General features: G+C 41.9%; 2 protein-coding genes across 3 annotated transcripts; both read right to left on the bottom strand.

Moving 5' to 3' along the window:
- Positions 1 to 393: 393 nt before the first annotated feature.
- On the bottom strand, positions 394 to 13,451 carry DNAJC21 (DnaJ heat shock protein family (Hsp40) member C21). Of its 2 annotated transcripts, none has more exons than XM_084225078.1 (12): positions 13,281 to 13,451; positions 13,042 to 13,135; positions 12,044 to 12,167; positions 11,046 to 11,168; positions 7,730 to 8,034; positions 5,940 to 6,091; positions 5,511 to 5,598; positions 5,113 to 5,271; positions 4,441 to 4,480; positions 2,411 to 2,598; positions 1,948 to 2,023; positions 394 to 946 (listed from the first exon to the last, which is right to left on the bottom strand). In XM_084225078.1, the coding sequence occupies exons 1-12, from the start codon at positions 13,375 to 13,377 to the stop codon at positions 782 to 784; spliced, it is 1,611 nt and encodes a 536-aa protein (XP_084081204.1). In that variant the 5' UTR covers positions 13,378 to 13,451; the 3' UTR covers positions 394 to 781. The 2 variants fall into 2 exon arrangements, with proteins under 2 accessions (XP_084081204.1, XP_084081205.1); XM_084225079.1 differs by having other exon boundaries at positions 1,948 to 2,020.
- A 2,552-nt stretch (positions 13,452 to 16,003) lies between these two features.
- On the bottom strand, positions 16,004 to 20,583 carry BRIX1 (biogenesis of ribosomes BRX1). The gene is made up of 10 exons (XM_084224979.1): positions 20,357 to 20,583; positions 19,554 to 19,665; positions 19,121 to 19,164; positions 18,447 to 18,517; positions 18,019 to 18,068; positions 17,853 to 17,926; positions 17,703 to 17,753; positions 17,310 to 17,411; positions 16,685 to 16,813; positions 16,004 to 16,396 (listed from the first exon to the last, which is right to left on the bottom strand). The coding sequence occupies exons 1-10, from the start codon at positions 20,522 to 20,524 to the stop codon at positions 16,127 to 16,129; spliced, it is 1,071 nt and encodes a 356-aa protein (XP_084081105.1). The 5' UTR covers positions 20,525 to 20,583; the 3' UTR covers positions 16,004 to 16,126.
- Positions 20,584 to 20,616: the final 33 nt, after the last annotated feature.

The raw sequence follows: 20,616 nt of genomic DNA, 5'->3' as shown, positions 1-20,616 counted from the left end.
AGGCTGTTCCACTAGACTTTTTTCCCCAACATCTGCCATGGAGGTAGATGTACAAAACAAATGGGAATTGTCAATACTAGTTAAACAGCTTTGTCATCTAACTTCTTCACTTCTTTCTGCTACTTAATGTAATTAAGTAATTTGATGATGACAGAAGAAAGGCCTGTATCCTGGTGGTGCCTCATATTTGACAGAGGATCAAGAATCAAAGGATATTCTGAGTTGGAAGGGATCCACAAGGATCATCAAGCCCAGCTCCTAAGTGAATGGCCCATAGAGGGACCAAACCCATGACCTGGGTGTTCTTAGCACCATGCTCTCACCAACAGAGCATAGGCCCTGCTACTGGCTACTCACTCTGAGCTGAGCCCTCTCAAAAGAAAAGCAACAGCACACATGTCAAAATAATTTATTATTTCCTCTGTGTGGAAATAATCCATGCAGGTTTTACAGGAACACAGAGTGAATAGCTTTGAGTTACTATATCCCCAGTTATAGTGTGAAAGCCACTCAGGGTACAGGGCCTTAGACAAGGTGGCTTGGTGGAAGGAACATCCACCTGTGCCATGACACCAAACCATTCTATGATTAAAGGAAGGCTTTTAAGAACAGAAGAAAGCACAGAGTCTTCCACAAGACAGTATTCCTTTTGTGCATCTTCATTTTTTTCCTACACTGGTACTTGCCTTCTGTGTTTAACTCCAGACACAGGCAGTGTGCATGTTTCAGTTTTGTCAGAGTGTTAATGTACAATTCTGAAGACTGTCACTATAGCAAAGTTCTATCTGTTTTTACGTTTCTCTTTTTTGTTTTTGGTGTTCACAGCTCCATTTACAGCTGGTGTTGTTGTTGCCCTTGCATGTCCTGTGACTTTCAGGTGTTCAAACAACTTATTTCGGGATGGAAATGCACAGTTGCAGGTTACACAGTGGATAGGAACTTCATTCTACAATGAGAAAAAAAAAAAAGAATGCTTCACATTTGTATTGAATATGTCATCAGTACAATATGCCAATTTCTTGCACACAGTTTCACCTTGGCAATGAAGCAGGAATAAGCTGTTTGTTTCCATAATCAATATTTCATTATTCATTAACAATCAAACACATATTTTAAAAAAATAATTGCAAATATAACATCACGATATATCAGAGTGCTTTAAGTAAAACCAAGAATGGAAGCCTTGCAAATCTAATTCAAACTAAAGGAAAGTTTTGATTTCACCTGACTATACAGGTAATGCTTTGGGCTCTGAGGTGCAGTGAATTTAGTATGTCTTAGCTGTAGTTACTACAAAGTGTTGCTCTCTGGCAAGCATCAATATTGAGAAAGATGCAAACAGCACTACCTGTCACCTGCTGGGTGACAACAGCTCTGTCCGCAGCTGTTTAATTTATTTTAACTGCCTTGCACACAGAACTGCACCAGCTCTCCTAGAAATTAAGTTGAGTCCTGCATTTCTCTTTGAAGACAAGAGCTGAAGTTTCAGTTCTATCAAAATCATAGGGGCAGAATTGGTGGACTGGAGGTGACCAAAACCAGCCTTCTTTGCAGTTATATAATCCCCACCTTTTACCCCTCTTATAAAGACAGGCTGAGAAAGCTGAAGAGAAGGCTCCAGTGAGAACTCATAGCAGCCTTCCTGTGCCTTAAGGGGGCTTACATGAAGGAGGGAGAGTGACTTTTTACACGGGCAAAGCAACAGATCAGTGGGCAATGGTCTTCAACTGACAGAGGGCAGGTCTAGATTACACATTATGAAGAAATTCTTTACTGTAAGGGTGATAAGGCATTGGCATAGAAAACTTGTGGATGCCTCATCCCTGAAAGTGTCCAAGGCCAGGTTGGATGGGGCTTTGAGCACTTTGGTCTACAGGAACTAGATGATCTTTAAGGTTCCTTCCAACCTATGATTCTATTTTAAATAGCATAAGTAATTTGACATACCACTGTTGAGCTCTCTGAAGACACTTTAGCAGACTTTTTTGCTTCCTTGGCTTTTTTCCCTTTAGGCTTAGTGCTGCTAACAGACAAAGAGGAACCAAAATCAGTGCACAGGAACATTAGGCATTTACAAGCTTCTGATGCTTTTCAGTTTTCAATGTCTCTGTTGCTTTCCCCTGTTCTTGCTTCCCACAACAAAATGTAAGTGCAACCAGAAAAAAAAAAAATTATACAGTCAATTGGTAATCTCAGAATGTTGAATCAGCTCCTGGGAAATGATATGGCAGCAATCTGCAGTCAAATACCACTTCCAAAGAAGTTCCTACACACTTCATTTGGTATTTATTCAAACCAGTTTTGATGAGCAGCCCCCAGAGTCCACATTTGAGAGTAAATCTGTCCTTATTTGACAATATCAAACATGACACAGAATGACACAGCAACTGCAATGTTGCAACCAACATACCTTTTTGCTTCACTTTTTGTTTCATTCTCTTGGCTGCTATCATCCGCAATGCCAGCGTCCTCTGACACAGCACATCTTTGGCCATCATTTAACTCCTCTGTTGAGCCACTGTCCTTCTCCATGCTGGGCACTTCCTTTTGTTCAACTGTTTCTTCATCAGCACTTTGATGAAAAGAGTCCTCATAACTCTGTCCAAACAAAAAAAATCCAAGTTAAAAACTTTCAGTTCGTTGGTGACTATGTTTATAGTATTATACTCATTTACCTCAAACATGGGTGGGTTGGGAGGAGAGAAAGCCATGGACCCTCTTAATTTTACTGTGTGTTTTCAGTGAGACTGTAACATGTAAAACCTTAGTTCTCCTGTTTTGAAAGATGAGGCCACCTGTGGTGAAGGGAAGAAACACCAATAAAACAGCCTCTGAAACTACAGAAGAGGAGAATGAAGGTAGCTTTTAATTACACACAGGGTTCATCCTGTTCTGACTACCATTTCTCATTTCACAGGTAGTGGCTTGGCTTATAACTTTGTGAAGGGTTAATTATTTAGACTAAAATTTTCTGTGCCAGACAACTGCGTTAGGACACTGGAGCCAAAATAACTGAGCTGACTGAAATTAGGCAGACATACTGTAATTTCCTTGCCCAGCAGATACTGGCAGCCTTTTCCATGTGCCAGATTAGACTCAATACATGGTTTGGCAAAATATCAACTCCCTGTCTGAAGCAGAACAGCAAAACTCCCAGAAGCACAATAACAAATTTGACCTAACACCACATTAATGCAACTCTTATGATCTCTAGTGCACAGTCTCAGCCACCTGAAAAAAACTTGACTAATCCTAACTTCAGGAAAAGAAAATAAAACCCACAGAGATCCCCAGTACTCCACAATGCTTGGCAGAAGATGGAGGTGAGGATTTCCCAGCACAAGATTGCAGTTGAGCAGTTGAGCAACACAAGAGTGGCACCTACTGTCCAGGCTGTAGCAAACTGATGGAGCAGAGCCACAGTGACTATGTGCCACCCCTGCAGTGAGAACAGACCTTCTGGTCTCAAACAGAGGAGGAAAGAGTTATCTGAAGCCTCATGACCTGCACAGAAACATGAAGGTCCAGCCAATACTCAGATTATGCAACTGCACCAGCCAGGAAGCTTCAGTTACTTGAAAGTCTCAGAGAAGTTTCTTAAGAACAATAGATAATGATGGAGTGGGAGAGAGCAAAAAAGGTGAGTGGAGAATAGGAAATTAGAGGGGAAAGCATGGAAGAGGCAGGACCTGGTACAGACAGCTGACTGGAACAAGGGTAGGTCTGAGGAGTAAGTACTTGAAAAGGATGAAGTTTGAGGAAGGCAGAGGAGCATGCTGACTATGACACCCCTGCCACTCAAGCCTGAAACAGCTTGCTCTTAGTGAATTTAACCTACTGCTGTCAGCACATATCTGTGAAATAACACACAGACTCAGATCCTGGAGTACAACAGACTGGTGTTACTTTTGTCTGCAGTTCAAGAGAAAGGTGGAATGGATGTGTTCATTCCAACAGCTACAGTGCCAGCAGAAAACCAATACTGTGGCAGTCTTTTTGACCCTCTCTAAATTACAGATTAAAAAACAACACATTATACCAACTCCAGCTAAAGCCAGAAGTGACCACCAAACTGAGCTCTCAATGCACCAAGGCCACTGCTGGTCTTACTGATCAATTCCTTGCATTCTCCCCATCTGCCTGTTTCCATCTGTTTTTCTTATACTTCAGACTACAGCCTTTTTAGAGTCAGCACAACATATTAGCATCTGCACTAACATAATGTAGTGAGGTCTATGATGTTCTTATCATAAAATATGATTATAATAAATCTAATAAAAGTTATTCTGGCGGCAAAAAAATAATTTAAAATATTTTTAAATAGGTTTAAAACTCTGTGGAATTTCAAGTTCTCCTGTTCTGCAGGACAGAAATAATTTGTCAGGAGTTAAATGCCAGTTTTTGTATTTTTAAGAAAACTGGGTTGTAAAGTTCCCATACCTTCATTGTCTTCTGCTTCTTCCTTTGTTTCTTTGAGAGTCTGTAAAGATAATTTTAAAATTACCTTTTTTTACAGAAAACCCCCAAAAGCTAGTAGGATTTCTAAAAAGATATCAAGCTATACCTTTCCTTTATCCTCTTAACATGATATTAGGTAGCCACAAAAAGAAAGTTACTCAGGCCAGAAATGAAACAATAGGTCTCGCAAACAACTCACTGCATTTAGTAAAACATTTGTCCTGCTCAGACTGAACCCAAAGATGCTAGTGATATAGTTGGGATTATGCTCTGGCTGTTTAAAAAATTAAGCTGTGTAACAATTCTGACCTTGACCACACTCATTCTCCATTTATGCCAGCAATCAATTGACAGTAAGTACCAAACCAATATGCACTAGTTCTGTGGAAGTCCTTCCGCTTGAAAAATAACAAACTCTTCTTTTCCTTAACATATAACTTTAGGCAGCAGAGAAAACATAAGTCTGTTGCTTTATGGCACCCGAATGTAGTCATGCAAAGGCATGTGTTTTACTGGAACTCTGATGCTAAGAAGTATTTCAAATTGCACAATACTGAGAGCAATGCAGTGGCAAATCATCAGGAGCTCCCTCTGAAGGCTACTAAGACTTAGTAAATAATGAGTCATGATAAAATTAAAAACAATTTGAAGTACTTCTGTTTGGGTATGTCTTCTGTTTCTTCCTCCTCTTTGGTCTGTATGCCATCTGCATCATTCGAAGACACAGGAAATCTCCCTTCCTCCTCTTCCAATTGCTGTCGTAACAGTGATACCATCTCCCGATGCTTCTTTGATTTTTCGTGATTCTTCATGCTGTGAAGACCAGATTGTTACTGCAGGTTGCTCTGAGCAAACACAGTTATAATTACACATAAATTAACAACACGCCCATTATCCAGCACTACTAAGTATGGAAAATTCTGCACTGACAATGTCTTTACTGGAAAGACAATACTCATCATTATGTGAAGTTAAAAATTCTCTAAAATGCAGTTTTAAATTACTTAAAACACAACACCTCCAGCCACAAATCCCCAACCACAAATACTTACGCTTTCTCAGTTTTTAACAATTTGTCACAAGCAGGGCAGTATAGACCATCAACAAGTTCAGCTTCTTCAGTTTCATCATTCAGTTTGTCTGAAGAGATCAGTGGGGATCAGAGAGACAAAGTCAGATGAGCAATTCTTGAACAAGATGCTCTTTAAGCATCGGAAAATAGTCACAGTACTGACATTCAATTTCTCCAGTACTACTGACACTCAGACAGCTCAAGACCACCCCACCAAATCAGACATTGGTCTAAATTAACAGCTGCAGCTTGTTCAAACAAAAACACCAGAGAGGGACAGACTCTAGCCCAGCAACCTCAGAGGGAGGGAGTGAGCTGCATTATAGTCAGAACTGTGAATCTGAGGCTGTAAGTGAACCACACTCATACTGCAGTGACTCATTATACATCACCTCCCCACTCACCATACCTTCGATGCTTTTTGTCTCCTGTTCTTCTAATTCATCTTCACCACCTGATCCATCTCCAAATTCCTTTTCATATTGTGCCTCCATCTCTTGCAGCTCTCTCTCCAGATCTGACATAGTTATCCAGCTCTGCTCTTTGTACTGCTCAGCAAGCCTGCAAGCAGAATACAGTAACTTCTACACGGTGTCCCTGAGATGGGAACTACAGGAACAGTGTTACTGAAAGGTAATTTCCACTTCAAGATAACTGTTCTTCAGCATTTCAGGAGGAAAGTGCTGAACATATTACGATGGAGCAAACAATTGGAAATCTGAGCAATCTGAGTTAAGTTGTGATGTCAATGTGCACCTCTGCAGTACAAGCAGAGATACTAACATACTAACATAGGTGGGTTCCTGAATTTCAGGCAGAAGATGTTGTGCAGCATGGTCAGTATCAAGCTGACAGCAAGGAAGTCATCTTAAACCCACTCTAAGATCTAAACTTAGAGTAAAACAGGGCGCCCCCAACAAAGGGAGTGATTGGTATCTGACTTTATTGATTCAGAAGGCTGAACAATTGCTTTATTAAACTATATTATATTACATTATACTAGACTATAACTATACTACAAAGAACACTGAAGAATACTAAAGAATACTCAAGAATACTCATGACTGTCTCCTGACAGTCAGGACACAGCTTTTTCCAATGGCCAAGGAAACAAAACTATCTTCAGTAGAATTCAATTGACAAATCATTTCAGGTAAACAATCTTAACACCTTCTACATGTGCAAAACAACAGGAGTAGCAAGTAGAGGTAAGAATTGTTTTTCTCTTCTTCTCTCTGTGTTTTTCTAGGGAAAAACTCTTGAGAGAGAGACTTTTGTCTCTCTGCTCAGAGAATGTGAATGCCACACAAACTCACAACAAAATCCACAAGCAAATTACTCGTTGACTGTGTGCTATGGGAATGTACCGTCTCAGTTTTCCCAATTTAAGTGTGCCCCAAGTTATCAAATATGGCATCACAGGACAGTTGTATTTTTCTCAGCTGGCTTCTTGTCTCAGAATTATCAAGCCACTTGTCAGTAAATGCATAACCCTACATTATCTTCCCTAAAGGGTGAAAATATATATGTATATATAGAAAAATAGTACATAATTTACTCCATTTATGTTACTACGTAATTTTAATCATATGCCATTATTTTGCAACTGCACTCTTAATAAGAATTTAAGCTCCTCCCTCTTATGTGCAGGTAAACAGTTCTTCCAGTTGAAAAAATAAATTGTGGCTATAGTTGGGAAGCCACCTCTTCCTATTTTGGCAAAAAAGCCAAACTTTGACACTGTATTTAGTCCAAGGAAAGAGTCCTTTCCAAAGAATTCCGAGGGAAGACAAAGCTAAGTTCATTATCCCCTCTTTCTTCTTAGCAGGTACAGCTCTAAGGCAGGTGATCTAAGTCCAAGTTGTTCTCTCTTATTCTACAAGTTACATTCTTTTTTCTTTAAAGGAAAATAGGTAACTATTAAATTTTATTTCCTCAGCTAAAATAAAAGCACACTGGGTTATGGGCTATTACAGCACCCAGATAACCATTCCCCCGTTATTTTAGATCTCTACAAGTCAATACAATGAAGAAACCTGAGTTTTAAAAAGCTCAGAACTTGAGCCCAGAATTAGTACGTAAAATTTTCAAGGATGTTTAAAAGAGCAAGTGGAGCTACTATTAGAATCTAAGACTATATTGTATCTTCATAGATAATTCCTTCAAGTTAAAAAAAACATTTGTTCCACATGTACATACTTGGCTTGTTTTAGCTTCTGTTGCCTCCGAAATTCCTCTGCTTTCCTAGTTTTTTCTGCATTTTGTTCTTCTACAAGTTTTCTGTGAGCCTGTACTCTTTTATCCCTCTTACGAATAAAGGCTACTAGCTGGCGGATCAGTTCATTCCTCTCTTTCCTTGCTTTCTCTCTCGTTTTCTTGTTCTCTTTTTCCATTGCTCTTTTCTCCCAGCGGTTTGAGGCCTGTCGTGTGTCATACTCTTCTTTCCAAGAAAAGTTTTTCTGAGTACAGAAACTCTGCCAATATGCATAGAAAGGGTGGACTACCTATAAGAAAAAACAAAACTAAGTCACTTGTTGAGGAAGGACAGAAAAAACAGAAATAATTCAGGGCTTTTGTAACAGTTTTTTTCCAACTTCTACACAGGCCGGTTTTGCCTCAGAGCAATGAAGATTTTGCAAAATTTCTAACATCATCCTTGAAGTTTGAAAGCACATCAATTCAACAACCTTATCTACACTGTTACAAACTTCAACTTCTAAAAATATCCCACTGCAGGACTGGATCACGCTGACACTAGTGTCCAGTTACTTAACTGTGCTGTATTTCTCCTGTCAAACTGAAAAGCACAATCAGAATCACACATGCTGCCTGCAAGCTGGTACTTACCTACAAATGTTAAACACACATTAAACACACACTCCACATTACACCACACCAGAGGTCAGCCACACATTTGCACAGCATAAAAAAAGCAGCAAAACAAATGCATAATGCTATTTCTTCCTTGTATATTCTCTCTGCTTCCTGCACAAGACAGAAATGAATAGCCCTTGATGATACAACAGCAAGGAACTGTGACATGCACAGTTTAAGAAATGGCTATGTGAAGAAACATTTACTCCTGTTTTGTTAGCAAACTACATGACTGTAGGCTAAAATGATGCCCCCTAGCTTTCACATCAGAATAAAAAGTAAGTGATTGTTACTTATTCTCCTGCCTTTTACTATTCACGTGTAAATGCTGGACTAATAACGTGGTATCATAATCTCTTTGGGTTTGTTCTTTATTTCTCTCCAAATAATTATTGTCCTTCTGTATTTTGTATATTCAGCAATCAAGATATGTCTAAACTCCCTTCTTACACTACTTGTCCCATCAATCTGCCCTTTTACTACTCACTTCTATATGCCCAACTGCTCATATTTTGGGATACCTCGGAGAAATATTTAACCTCATAGTTTAATGTTTTTTCTAGTGAGTTCTCTTCTTCCTCCTCTGCCATTTTTACTCACAGGAACTAAAACTATCAATTGTTATTCACAGGAATAAAAAAAACTCAACAATAACTTTCAGTAGCCTATCTACATGTGAAGTTCATGGCTGTGGCTTCTCAACGGTTAAGTAACTACAGTTTTTCTCTGCTATCACAAAAAATAACCAATAAACATTCATATTTCATCCAATAACCTAAGTAATATTAGACTACCTACCTCAGATTTCTGCTTCTGAAGAGGATACTTTTGTGCAAAAGGATGCACACCCACCAACTAATGACGGGGATCATCCTCCCCTTCACCAGATGGGGAGTGGGACTCTCCCCACTCTCAGCAGCTATCCTGCTGCACATGTCTGGCACTCACCAGCAGCCTGTACAGCAGCCTTTGCTGAACTCCCAAGTGGATTTTGTTTTGCCTGCTACTCATACCTGGAACTGATCCTTTTTGTTGACCTGTAAGTCTTCTCTTCCCATGAATGCTGGTGAACTCACAGCCTTAAGAATATCTTTCCTGGCTGCCTGGCTCTGACCAAGCTGCCGCTCATGCTTCTTGTGAATTCACAAAGGAGACCAAACCAGAGAGCATTCACATCACAGATTTAAAGCCTTTGTATAGTTTTTGCAGCTCCCTTCTAAAACTCCTTCTCCATTATATTCCTACGGCGTAGAGAAGTGAGCACTGCAATGCTGGAATCCGCTGACAGTATAATCTCCTTGTCTGAATATAAGACAACAGGGAAAATTACCTCTCTACTTATCAGAAGCTATTTCCTATAAAATACCCCTACGAATCCCTAGGGGGGAAAAAAGCGAGCACTCTGCTTCCAGAACAGTGTGAACTACGCAGATGTCAAAGCCTGTTGAATCAGAATTTCAGTCATTTTTGCACTTATTAATTGACATAAGCATTAAAGCCATTTTGAGTCTACAATCGTATCTGTGCCATGGCCTCAAAACAAGCAGTTTTCAAAAGATGTTTCAAGATAACAACATTAAAGGACATATTTTAGCTGATCTAGAGATACTGTGTATTCTCCTTGGGAAAAATTTCCATTTGTTAAGCCATCCTGTAACTTCTCCCCACATCCAAACACCCCTTCTGGCACTTCTTCAGAAGTTTGATTTGTAACTTTTGTTTCCAACTCTAGCCAAATCTTGTATCACTGAAGCTACTAAATTGTAAGGTATGAATCAATTCAAATTTCATAAATAATTAGACATACAGAGAAAGTGACAGGGAGAAGTACCACACTAGAAGCAACATTTGAGTGCACTTCATACTGTGCAGTTATTCCCTAGGGCAAGTGTTATCACCTCATTATTTCATTTCAACATAGAAATACCGGTAACCTTAAAAAAATCCTAAATCTGATAGTCTGATAGATTATAACAAGTAGTTGGCAAACCAGATGACACAAATTCAAGTTATACAAGTACCCATACACTTTCTTTTCCTTCTTCACAGAGGAAAGCATGCAATTTTTTCTTAATCAAATCTGACTACAAGCTAATTGCAGATGACAATGTAATCATAATGGCAGCTCACACTGACAGTCAACACCACATCTACTTTCTAAAGGCTGTGCTACACACTAAGTGCTATGCAGTTTGACTGTATGAGGCAAGATACTACAGGAAAAAAATTAGCTCAGTTATGTTACAGGAAAAAAAATTAGCTCAGTACCCCTGTTTGTAACATAAGTTGTGTTAAACACTGGTAAACTATTCTCATCAGGAAGTAAAGAAAACAGCCATTCTTTTGTTTTATAGGTCTTGCACTAGACTTAAGTTCCATTGGTGTAATTGATAGCTGGCCCTGTGAAGCATCTGTCTGACAACTCACCCAGCAGGCCTGGCTAATACTATAGTCCAACAGGAAACACCAATTTTAGTTCACCTAAGTATGAATCAGACCACGAGCACTTCCTTTGCAGCAATGGTCTACGATAACCACAGATGCATGGTATGCACCTCAGAGATCAGCAGGCACCCCTCCTTTGCGACAAAGTAGTGGTTTAACTCTGTTACCTGCAGTGCAGTTTTACACTTGCCCTTACCGTATCATAGTCACTATGGGAATACCCAAACATGGGGAATTCTTCAATATCTTCCTGTGTCATATATTCCAGCTCTTCCTTTGCAATCTTCTCAAAAACTTGTCGATAGACTGTAAAGAATCCCTGAAACAAACAAACAAACAAACCTTTTGTGTGGCACAATAATAGATGTACAAATACTCAGATGCAGTGTATTCTAGAGAAACACTGCTACACTGCAAGAGCAACTCAAAACCAGGATAAAGGCCTTGCTTGAGGTACAAGACCCTTCTTAACAAAGTTCTACTACCTCTCATGCCTTTTATTTCCACCTTCCTCACACTGTCTGTCTCTCTCACACAGGTAGCTAAACACCAATTTTAAAAGAAAATTTCCATATGCTGGAGATGGTGATAAGTTCCTAGTTACGCAGGACCAAATTCTGTGGAAGTTCCAGACATAAAATTCACTATTAAATATCCTATATTTTTCTAAATTAAAATGTCACTAACTGACTACTAGTACAGTAACAGAAGCACAGGTAAGTATTTCCTCTGGTGGATGTTTTTCTAATCACCTGGAGCTTTCCAATATAATAAATATTATTCTTGAGTATTTTAAAATTCCATGGGAAATTCAAAAATCCAATAGGTAATTCAATTACAGCAAGCACACCTTCCCCCAAAGGCTATTGTTACATTGCTTTTGTGTAGTTTTCAGCATTCTAGCTTGATAAAGGTATTTCTAAATAAACAGACGGTATTGCAAAGCCTTGGAATGCTTCAGTATATGAGATAAATAAACAATATGCACACATCTGTGGTTGTACAACATAGCTGGACATTTTGATTAAGTAACTGTTGGAAAATATGCAAGAATTAAAGCCTCCTTATACATCCGGGTTAAGTTTTGTCTTGGATTTGCGTAAACTGTGCTAACAATTCTACATATGACAAAACAAATGCTAACACCTGTAATGAAATTTAAGCTGATTAATTAAAGATTAATTGATTCCTTACCTTTTCATCATCCCCATATCCAGAGTAACAGCTAACAGTGAAGTAGCGCAGCAGATCTAAGCTATCATCTTGGAAGTCTCCATCAACTCCCCCTTTCAGCAGAGCCTCCCTGTGATTATCATACCTGGAAAAAATTCACAGCATCAAGGATGTAGAGACATGGAACACCCCTCAGTGCTGCTAAACTAACACAAGTACATCTATCACATCACTGTAGAGCTTAACCCACTGGCCGTAATTTGTCTCTCACATCCAAAGTCTTCAGAGAGAAAAAAACATGACAGACCCAGTGGATATTCCCTCTTCATCTTTATTTTACTTACTATTATTTTATCTGCAATATCTATAGCAGTAATTCTTCAAGGGCCAGCTATCAATCAATCACATTTGAGAAAGATGCCTCACCAAACTTCCAGAAAGGGGCACTATTTAAATCACCCAATACTTGCATGCACTCAAAAAAACCCCAAATCATACATTAGCACATAAAAACTGAAAAACAGTCATGTATTCTCAAGGAGGACCAAACTCAGGAGAGGTGGGTTTGGCTGTGTAATCTGGTAGATGCTTCAGCCCATGTGAAAGATAAGCTACACAGAACATTTAGAATAGCAATCCCTTAAGAAATGTGTATGTGTGTATTTCAAACGAGAAGTGAACACCTGTATGCACTGCCCAGGGCCTGAGGGCTGACCAGAGCCGCCGTGAAAAGCTGCCCCGTGCTCGGGGAGGAGGAAGCAGGCCAAGCCCGGCTGCAGGCAGGGCGCTCCTCGGGGCCCAGCACGCCTTCAGCTCCGGGAACACCACGAGGAAGGTGAGAGTGCGAGCCGTGCCCCGGCACGGGGCTGCCTGGCTCAAACTCTGGCAAAGCCTAAACCCATCGGCTGCCCCTGCCCTCGGCTGCCCGCGCCGCCTGGCAGCGAGGCCCAGGAGCAGCGCAGGACAAGCCCTGGCAAGCCCGGGCTAATAAAGCCTCTGCCAGGCCGAGCGCCGCTCACCAGGCCCGTTCCTGTGGGTCGCTGAGCACGTCGTACGCCGCCTGGATCAACTTGAACTGCTCCGCTGCCTCCTCCGCGTTCTCGAGGTTTTTATCTGCAGGACAATTTAACGATACCGTGTCAGCGGCGGTCAGGCTCGGCGGCAGCAGCCGCCCCGCCGCCCCCGGCACCGAGCCAGGCGACAGCGCGGTGCCCCCGCGCCGCGCGGGGCCGGGGCCGGGGCCGGGCCCGGGCCGTACCCGGGTGCCAGCGCAGCGCCAGCCGGCGGTACGCCCGCTTCAGCTCCTCCTCGGCGGCGTCGCGCCTCACGCCCAGCACCTCGTAGTGGCACTTCATGGCGACGGCGGCGGCGGCCGGCGGGGCGGGGACACCGGGACACCGGGCACTGCCGCCCCGCGCCGGGAGGGGCGAGGCCGGCAGCGGGAGGAGCGAGGCGGGAGGGGAGGGACCTGCGGCGCGGTGTCACCCGGCCGCCGGCGGCACGTTGGGAGCGCTTCTCCCCGGCCCGCGGCCGGCATCGGGCGCTGCAGTCGCGGGGTGTCCGATTAACCGGATACCTTGTGCTGGAATTCACCGAATCAATGAGGGTGGAAAAGATCTCCGAGATCATCGAATCCTACCTGTGACCCAACACCACCGTGTCAACCAGACCGTGGCACCGAGTCCTACGTCCAGAGTTTTCTTAAACACCTCCAGGGACGGTGACTCCACGCTCCCTGGGCAGCCTGTTCCAATGTCTAATCACCATTTTTGTGAAGAAATTACTCCTAATGTACAACTTTAACGTCCCCTGGCACGGCTTAAGGCTGTGTCCTCTTGTCTTACTGCCTCAGAGAAAAGTCTGACCCCAACCTGGCCACCCCTTCCTTTCAGGGAGCTGTTGAGAGCAATGAGGTCTCCTCTGAGCCTCCTCGTTTCCCTGCTTCTCTTAAGACCTGTGCTCCAGGCTTTGTTGTGCTTCACAGCTTGGTTTCCCTTTTCTGAATTTGCTCCAGTAAATCAAAGTCCTTCCTGAATTGAGGAGCCCAGACCTGAGCACAGGACTCAAGGTGTGACCTCAGTAGTAATGAGCACAGGGGAAGAATAGCTTCCCTAGGCCTGCTGGCCACGCTATTTCTGAAATAATTATTTCTGACTCCTGTGGGTGTTGAGGAGCTCAGAGGCACAGCCAACACAGCACACATTCTCAAGGTAGCTTTTGTTTATACCTATGCTCTTCAGATATTTTAGGGTTGGTCCAAGTGGTTTTCCTTCTTCTATGTCAGGTGTCTATCATTGGGCACTACACAAACTGAGCTTTGAATGATACAGCAAGATCTGGAGGCCCTGATCTCACAGTAAAATCTGGAGGTCCTAATCTCAGTGTTTGATCCAGACATGGGAAATGGAACATGAGCCAGCAGTGCCCTGGCAGCCAGGAGGGCCAACCCTGTCCTGGGGGCATCAGGCACGGCATCACCAGCCAGGCAAGGGAGGGGATTGTCCTGCTCTGCTCTGAGCTGGGGCAGCCTCACCTCGAGTGCTGGGAGCAGTTTTGGGTCACCTCAACGTAAGAAGGATATAAAGCTATTGGAGTTTATCAGGAGGACAGCTTAGATGGAGTGAGGTCACAGCAGCTGAGGTCACATCACTTGTTCAGCTTGGAGAGGAGGCTGAGGGGGGACCTCCCTCCAATACATACCTTTGTCACAGCAGGTTTTGGCTGGAATAGAGTCAATTTTCATCACAGTAGCAGGTAGAGAGCTGTGTGTTGGATTTGTACAGAAAACACAAATGTTGTGTTGATAGTAACAGAAACGCTTGCATTATTGCTGAGCAATGCTCAGACTCACAGCCATCTTTGCTTCTTGCCCCACCCACCAGAGAGGTGCACAGCGAAGTGAGATGGGATACAGCCAGGGCAGCTGACCCCAGCAGCTGACTGCAGGGCTATCCTACACAACATGGCACCATGCTCAGCATACAAAGCTGGAGAAAGAAGGGGGGAACATTCAGAGTGACATTTGTCTTCCTGAGTCACTGTTACATGCGATGGAACCAAGCTGTCCTGGGACGTGAATACCTGCCTACCCTATCTATGTCCTACAGGACATAGATAAATTCCTTGTTTTGTTTTGCTTCTGTGCAGGGATTTTGCTTTACACAAAGCTTTGGTTTTTGCTAGTCTTTATCTGAACTCACAACTTTTCACTTCTACCCTTCCAATTCTCTTCCCCACCCTACCAAGGGAGAGTGAACAGGCAGCTCTCTGGGGCTGAGTTGCCAGCAATGGTTAAACAAGCATGTTGGGGAAGTTCCAGTTGGACACCAAGGTTCTTTACACAGAGGATGGTCAGTTCCCAGGAAAGCGGCCATGGCACCAAGCCTGTCAAGAGTCAAAGAGGGTCTGTATGATCACCTTAGTCATATGGCTTAGTGTTACATAGTTCTGCAAGGAATTAAGTTGGACTCAATTATACTCATAGGGGGTCCTTTCCAACTCAGCTGTGTCTATATATTAGACTATGTGAACTGAGAACATGCCTATATTCACCAGTCTTTCCTTCCAATCATATGGCACGCAGATTACTTTGCTGCACAAGTTATATGGGATTTCCCTCGCCCTGCTGGGTGGGGTGGTATTTAGAATTTAACAGGTCAGCTTCCTCTGCAGCCCCTTGTCTCTTCAGCATTAAGATGCTGGAAATTGAAACAGAGGTATCAAACAAAAACAGGGCATGGGCAAGACTTTGAAACACAAGAAAGTCTGGGGGAGTGCAGAACTAGTGAGTGGAAGAACCAGGTCATGAGGTCAGGAACTGTCAACTAAAGGTATATAATAAAGAAATAGCCCCAGAGAAGTTGTCCAGAACAGCTGTGATGTCCCACCCCTGGAAGTGCTTAAGGCCAGGCGGAATGAGGTGCCATGTTATTTCTGAAAACTCAGAATCCCAGAAGACAATAACAGAATGCAAACGCAATCTTTATAAAGAAATGTATGTTTTGTTCACTTAACTGAAGTTCAGACATGTTTGTCTGTATAATGTAAATTCAGATATTTACAATATTCATTTGATATTGTATGAAGCTTCATTCCTTGTAACATCTATGCAGATCCTTCAGTTCTGAATAGCTTTTTTTGCTTTTTCCTCTGAATTTTGCGTAGCTTCTTCTTATCTTTAACAATTGGCTTTGACTCTGGTTTCACAAGCTGTATTTCCACTGGCTTCTCTTCAGCTGGAGTTTCAAAGACTACTTCAGTAGGATCTTCTTCAACAAGAACCTTAGTCCCTTTTTTCTTTATCTTTTGCACTTCTTTCACTTGCTGCTTCTCTCTAAACTTAGCTGCCACCGACAATCTTATCAGCCGGCGATGCTATAAAAATAAGAATTTAAATTAAATCTGGTATTAAAGAAACTAATTTCTTTAATACTAATTTATGTGCTTAATGGCCAAGACCCTCAGTGTAACGTCATCTTTTCAGCGACATGGTTTCTGCATTCACTTCATGATGACAAAACTACTCCGTCCTCAAACTGTCACCAGATTAGGGCACTACAAAGGGTTATGGGGAAAGGCATACTTGATGCTTCTGCACAGACTGACTGCAAGGCTGGTTTTCAAAATAGTTGCTAAATGAAAGACAAAAACAGAGCTGTTTACCATATTTGGGGACTGGTAGTGAGGATTTTCATAGAGAGTTGGTCCTCCAAAGCTACCTTGGAAGATTTTTATGAGGTTCAGGACAAAACGAGGCCCAATTTCTACTAGAGATGCATCTTCTTCTATTATCTGAAATAAAAAGAAAACTTTCTCAATTTCTCAGAGACTGAATCAAAGATATGACCTTGTAGGCACCTTGCATATAAATGGTAATACATAACTGAACTTAAATTCAAGATAAGGTACCTGATTCCCTAGATTTGCATAAACCCAATTCTGTACATAGCACAGTTCTTTGGAATTCAAGCAAGCTTTTGGAGTATTCTGTATTTGTGAATTCCTTCTACAGAAAGTAAGCTCTAGATCACTTTTGGTCAAAGCAGCAATTCAGGTTTAGGCACAATTTAGGCCTTGGGTAGTATGTCCTGCTATCAAGACATTCCTCACAGAATCACAACTTCAGTGAACCAGATCTCTCCAGAGATATGGGAGAAGGTTCATTTCAGGACACTGAATCTGCAAGCACTAGGGGCTGATAATAATGGTGATTCTTATTTTATTTGATGGATTTGATATGAAGTTACTCTACTGACCTCCTTTTGAAGAGCTAGGAGAGACCACTCACCTGGTAATTGCGAAACCAGATCCTTTCATCAGTGACAGTGAAGGTGAAAACATGATCAACAAAAGGCTGGCTTTTGGGGTGGTACTGTGGTGTACCAAATATCTGTAATAAAAGGCAGTGTTTCTAAACATCTGCAAGTTAAGAGGTCAAACATAAATGTCTTATTTTAAACTCCTTTTAATTTACTAAGTTCCCAAATCAAGGTTACATTTCATAACCCAAAACTTAAGAATTAAGTGTCTGAGTCATGCTAAGAATATGATCCCAATGCTTTGTGAATTTTTCAAACTTCAGAAGCGTAAAAATGCTACTTGAAAGGAAAATCACTTGCAATTCTTAAGTATGTTGCCAAAAAACATCTTCAGTGAAGAAACACTAGAACTACAGACTGACCTGAATAAACAATTCTTTTAGCAGGGCATAGTGTGGCTCCCGGTCAAATATCTACAAAAAATAAAAATGTTATTTTACATACAAGGCTAAATACAATAGTCATGCAAAAAGAATAAGAACATACCCAAATGAAATAAAACCTATACTTACTGGATCAAAAGACAAAAGGGGTCTTGAGCCCCTTAGGCAATTTCCTGTCATCTTCAATTCAGCCAGTGTGTGAACTACAGTGTTTTAAAAAAAAAAAATGTTATTACTTACAGAAAACGTTTTGGACAGAACAGCAAAAATACAAACACAGTATCTACCAGCTTACCATTCTGCACCAAGAACTTAGCAGATGGTCCCTGTGGTGTGTTTGAAAGCCTTCAGAGGACAAGTGGTGGGGAAGAGAGAAAGAAAAATGTTAACAGCAGCCAGAATACAAGTTGGATTTCCACACTACACCTCAACCAGTTATGCCTGCATTGAAGTAGTTTCTGTCACTTTTATAGCTCTACTGAGTTCCTTTAACATGCTCATAAACACTTGTTTTCTAAATAATTTTGTAAAATGCTTCTGCAAAAAGCCTCCAAAACCTGTTTACACATTGTAAATTTGCACTATCCACTAAGTGCAATATTAGAACAAATTTAATTAAGCAGCAGTATTTCATGCATCCTCACTATTACAGTAGGAAACTTCAGCTAGAACTGAAGCATTTGCAACTATAAACAGAAATGTAACAAAACAACACTTCCTTACCACATGTAGAGATCCTGTTTCTTTTTGGCTTCAAAAAAGATGCACTTATTGCAGTTTTTCATTTCACACACCTACACAAGACATAACAAATTAGCTGCTTACAAACATCTTGAAGACATTTTTGATAACTTTCCACATTCATCTCTAATATTTTCTGCTCCCCAAAATGCAAGCTCAAAAGTAAAGATCTTGTCTTATTAAATGACATCCACCAACACTCAAATTTTGGTTTGGCTTTAAAAAAAAATTTCACGTACTTATTGCAAGGAGTAATAACCTCACTAAAGCTACAAACAACCTGCTAAGCTATCCAGGATACAAACATAAGAGCAGGAGATGAGACATTAGGTTCTAGGTTCAGAACTGTCAATGTCCTACTACATTTGGGCTGGCTGCATATTTGTGTCCTGCATTCTTCAAGCATAAGCTGTACTACACTTCTCACCTACACAGAGAAGCACATTATGCTGTATTTCTTCATGATGAACATCTGTATCTAATTAAAAGTTTCATTCTGGTTTTATTAATCAAAAGTCAACTTTTGGCTTTTTGGGTATCAATAATTTTCACTTATGAAGTTACACTTTGAAATTGGTTGCCTCTTTCCCTTGCACACTGAATTTCCATAGAAAATTAAGTAAAATAAAGAAGCACCAAGATAAATCCTGAATTACCTCATTGATTACAAATAACTGGTCTTTACGGTCCATTTTAGTATCTGAAAGACAAAATCAACATTTACAAGGCTGGAAAACCACTATAATACAAGAGATTATTTTAACATTCAGGTTTTTTGCAAAAAAATTTACTAGTTTATAAATGAAAGGGTAATTATCAAACTGTTTCTGTCATGTTATGGAATATCAAAGCATAGCAACAAAACTAACTGTGCAGGTTCACGACTGAAGCCTTAGGATTCACTTCCCAGAAAATACTATGATCCAAAAATTGCTGTACGTGTTGGCTCAAAAGGTGTTTGCTTAACATACAAGTTTCATCAAAACTCTCCTGTACCATATTTTAAAAAAATAAAAGAAAAGGTTGTTAGGAGCTCTTGGCTTAAAAGTATTCTCAAAATATAAGTAAGGAATGACGTTCAACCCCCACCTGCTTTAGAGTGAGGCATCAATGTCCTTAAGTCCTGCATTAGGTGTCTTGTTCTGAAATTAATGCCACGAGAGGAGAATATCAGCACTCGCTCCTTGTTTTTCCATTTGCCCTAGGAAAAAAGACACAACAGTCACGCTAGCCTTAATACTGTTAAAAAGCAGCAAAAATAAAAGTTAGGGCAGTGAATACAAAAAAGCAGAGCAAGAACCTTCATTTTTATCAGCCCACGCAGACGGAACTATGCTCTCAGCAAGAGCGGAGACTTCCGTACAGAGCAGCAGGGGGGCACAGTTCTGTGCTTTTACAGGAGGAGCCGTCCTCATCCCGATCCACAGCGTGCTCCCTGGCACAGCCCTGCACTCCCACCCGACTGCTGAAAAGCCACGTGCGTCGCTTATTTTGCTGCAAAATGGGCTCGGGAACGGCCCCAGAGCACAGCCCGGCTTCTCCTGCCGATAAGCGTATTGCGAAATCTTTGTGTTTACACACAGTACTCTTGTCCTACAAGCAAACAACTACCAAAACCTCCGTATGGTTCCTAAATGGAACGGGAACAGTTTCAGTACAGCCTCTGTATACAACAGAATTGCCTAACTCTTTCCAATACTCCTGAGACTGAGGTAACACATCTTACCGACATCGAACAGGATAGCGCTTTTCGCGTATTCTCACAGAAACAGCACACCGGCACGTTTACTTTTACTTGTGCCGCTATTTATAAAAGACTACGAATTAACCTCTCTGTCACGGCTTAGCCGCGTTCCCTCACGCAACCCGAGCCCCGGGCCGAGCGGCGGTACCTGGGACACGGGCGGCGGGATGCTGTATTCCTGCGGCGGGCCGCTGCTCTCCCGCGGGCCGCCCTCCGGCGCCGCCTCGCCCGCGCTCGGGGCGCTCCTGGCGCGCTTCGCCTTGCCCGCGGCCAGCGCTCCACGCTTCCTCTTGGCCGCCATCTGCCCCCACGCCATGCCGCGATCGCTATTCGCCCGCCCCGCTTCCCGCGTCACGTTTCCTGCGCTCGCATTTCCTGTGCTGCCAGGCTGTGATCTCATTTCCTGCG

The sequence above is a fragment of the Fringilla coelebs genome (assembly GCF_963513975.1).
Source record: "Fringilla coelebs genome assembly, chromosome: Z".
NCBI lineage: Eukaryota > Metazoa > Chordata > Aves > Passeriformes > Fringillidae > Fringilla > Fringilla coelebs.
The sequence above is the reverse complement of the archived record's forward strand: the minus strand, read 5'-3'. Positions and strand labels throughout refer to the sequence as shown.

Coding starts and splice junctions, on each gene's coding strand:
- DNAJC21 (XM_084225078.1), bottom strand. CDS start 13,377: ATGAAGTGCCACTACGAGGTGCTGGGCGTGAGGCGCGACGCCGCCGAG. Junction 6,092..7,729: donor CAGAAGCTAAAACAAGCCAA/GTATGTACATGT, acceptor TTCTGCTTGCAG/GCTTGCTGAGCAGTACAAAG. Junction 2,024..2,410: donor ACAAAAAGTGAAGCAAAAAG/GTATGTTGGTTG, acceptor TTTGTCTGTTAG/CAGCACTAAGCCTAAAGGGA.
- BRIX1 (XM_084224979.1), bottom strand. CDS start 20,524: ATGGCGTGGGGGCAGATGGCGGCCAAGAGGAAGCGTGGAGCGCTGGCC. Junction 19,666..20,356: donor TCCCGCCGCCCGTGTCCCAG/GTACCGCCGCTC, acceptor CTTTTTTCCTAG/GGCAAATGGAAAAACAAGGA. Junction 17,412..17,702: donor TAAAAGAATTGTTTATTCAG/GTCAGTCTGTAG, acceptor CTTTTATTACAG/ATATTTGGTACACCACAGTA.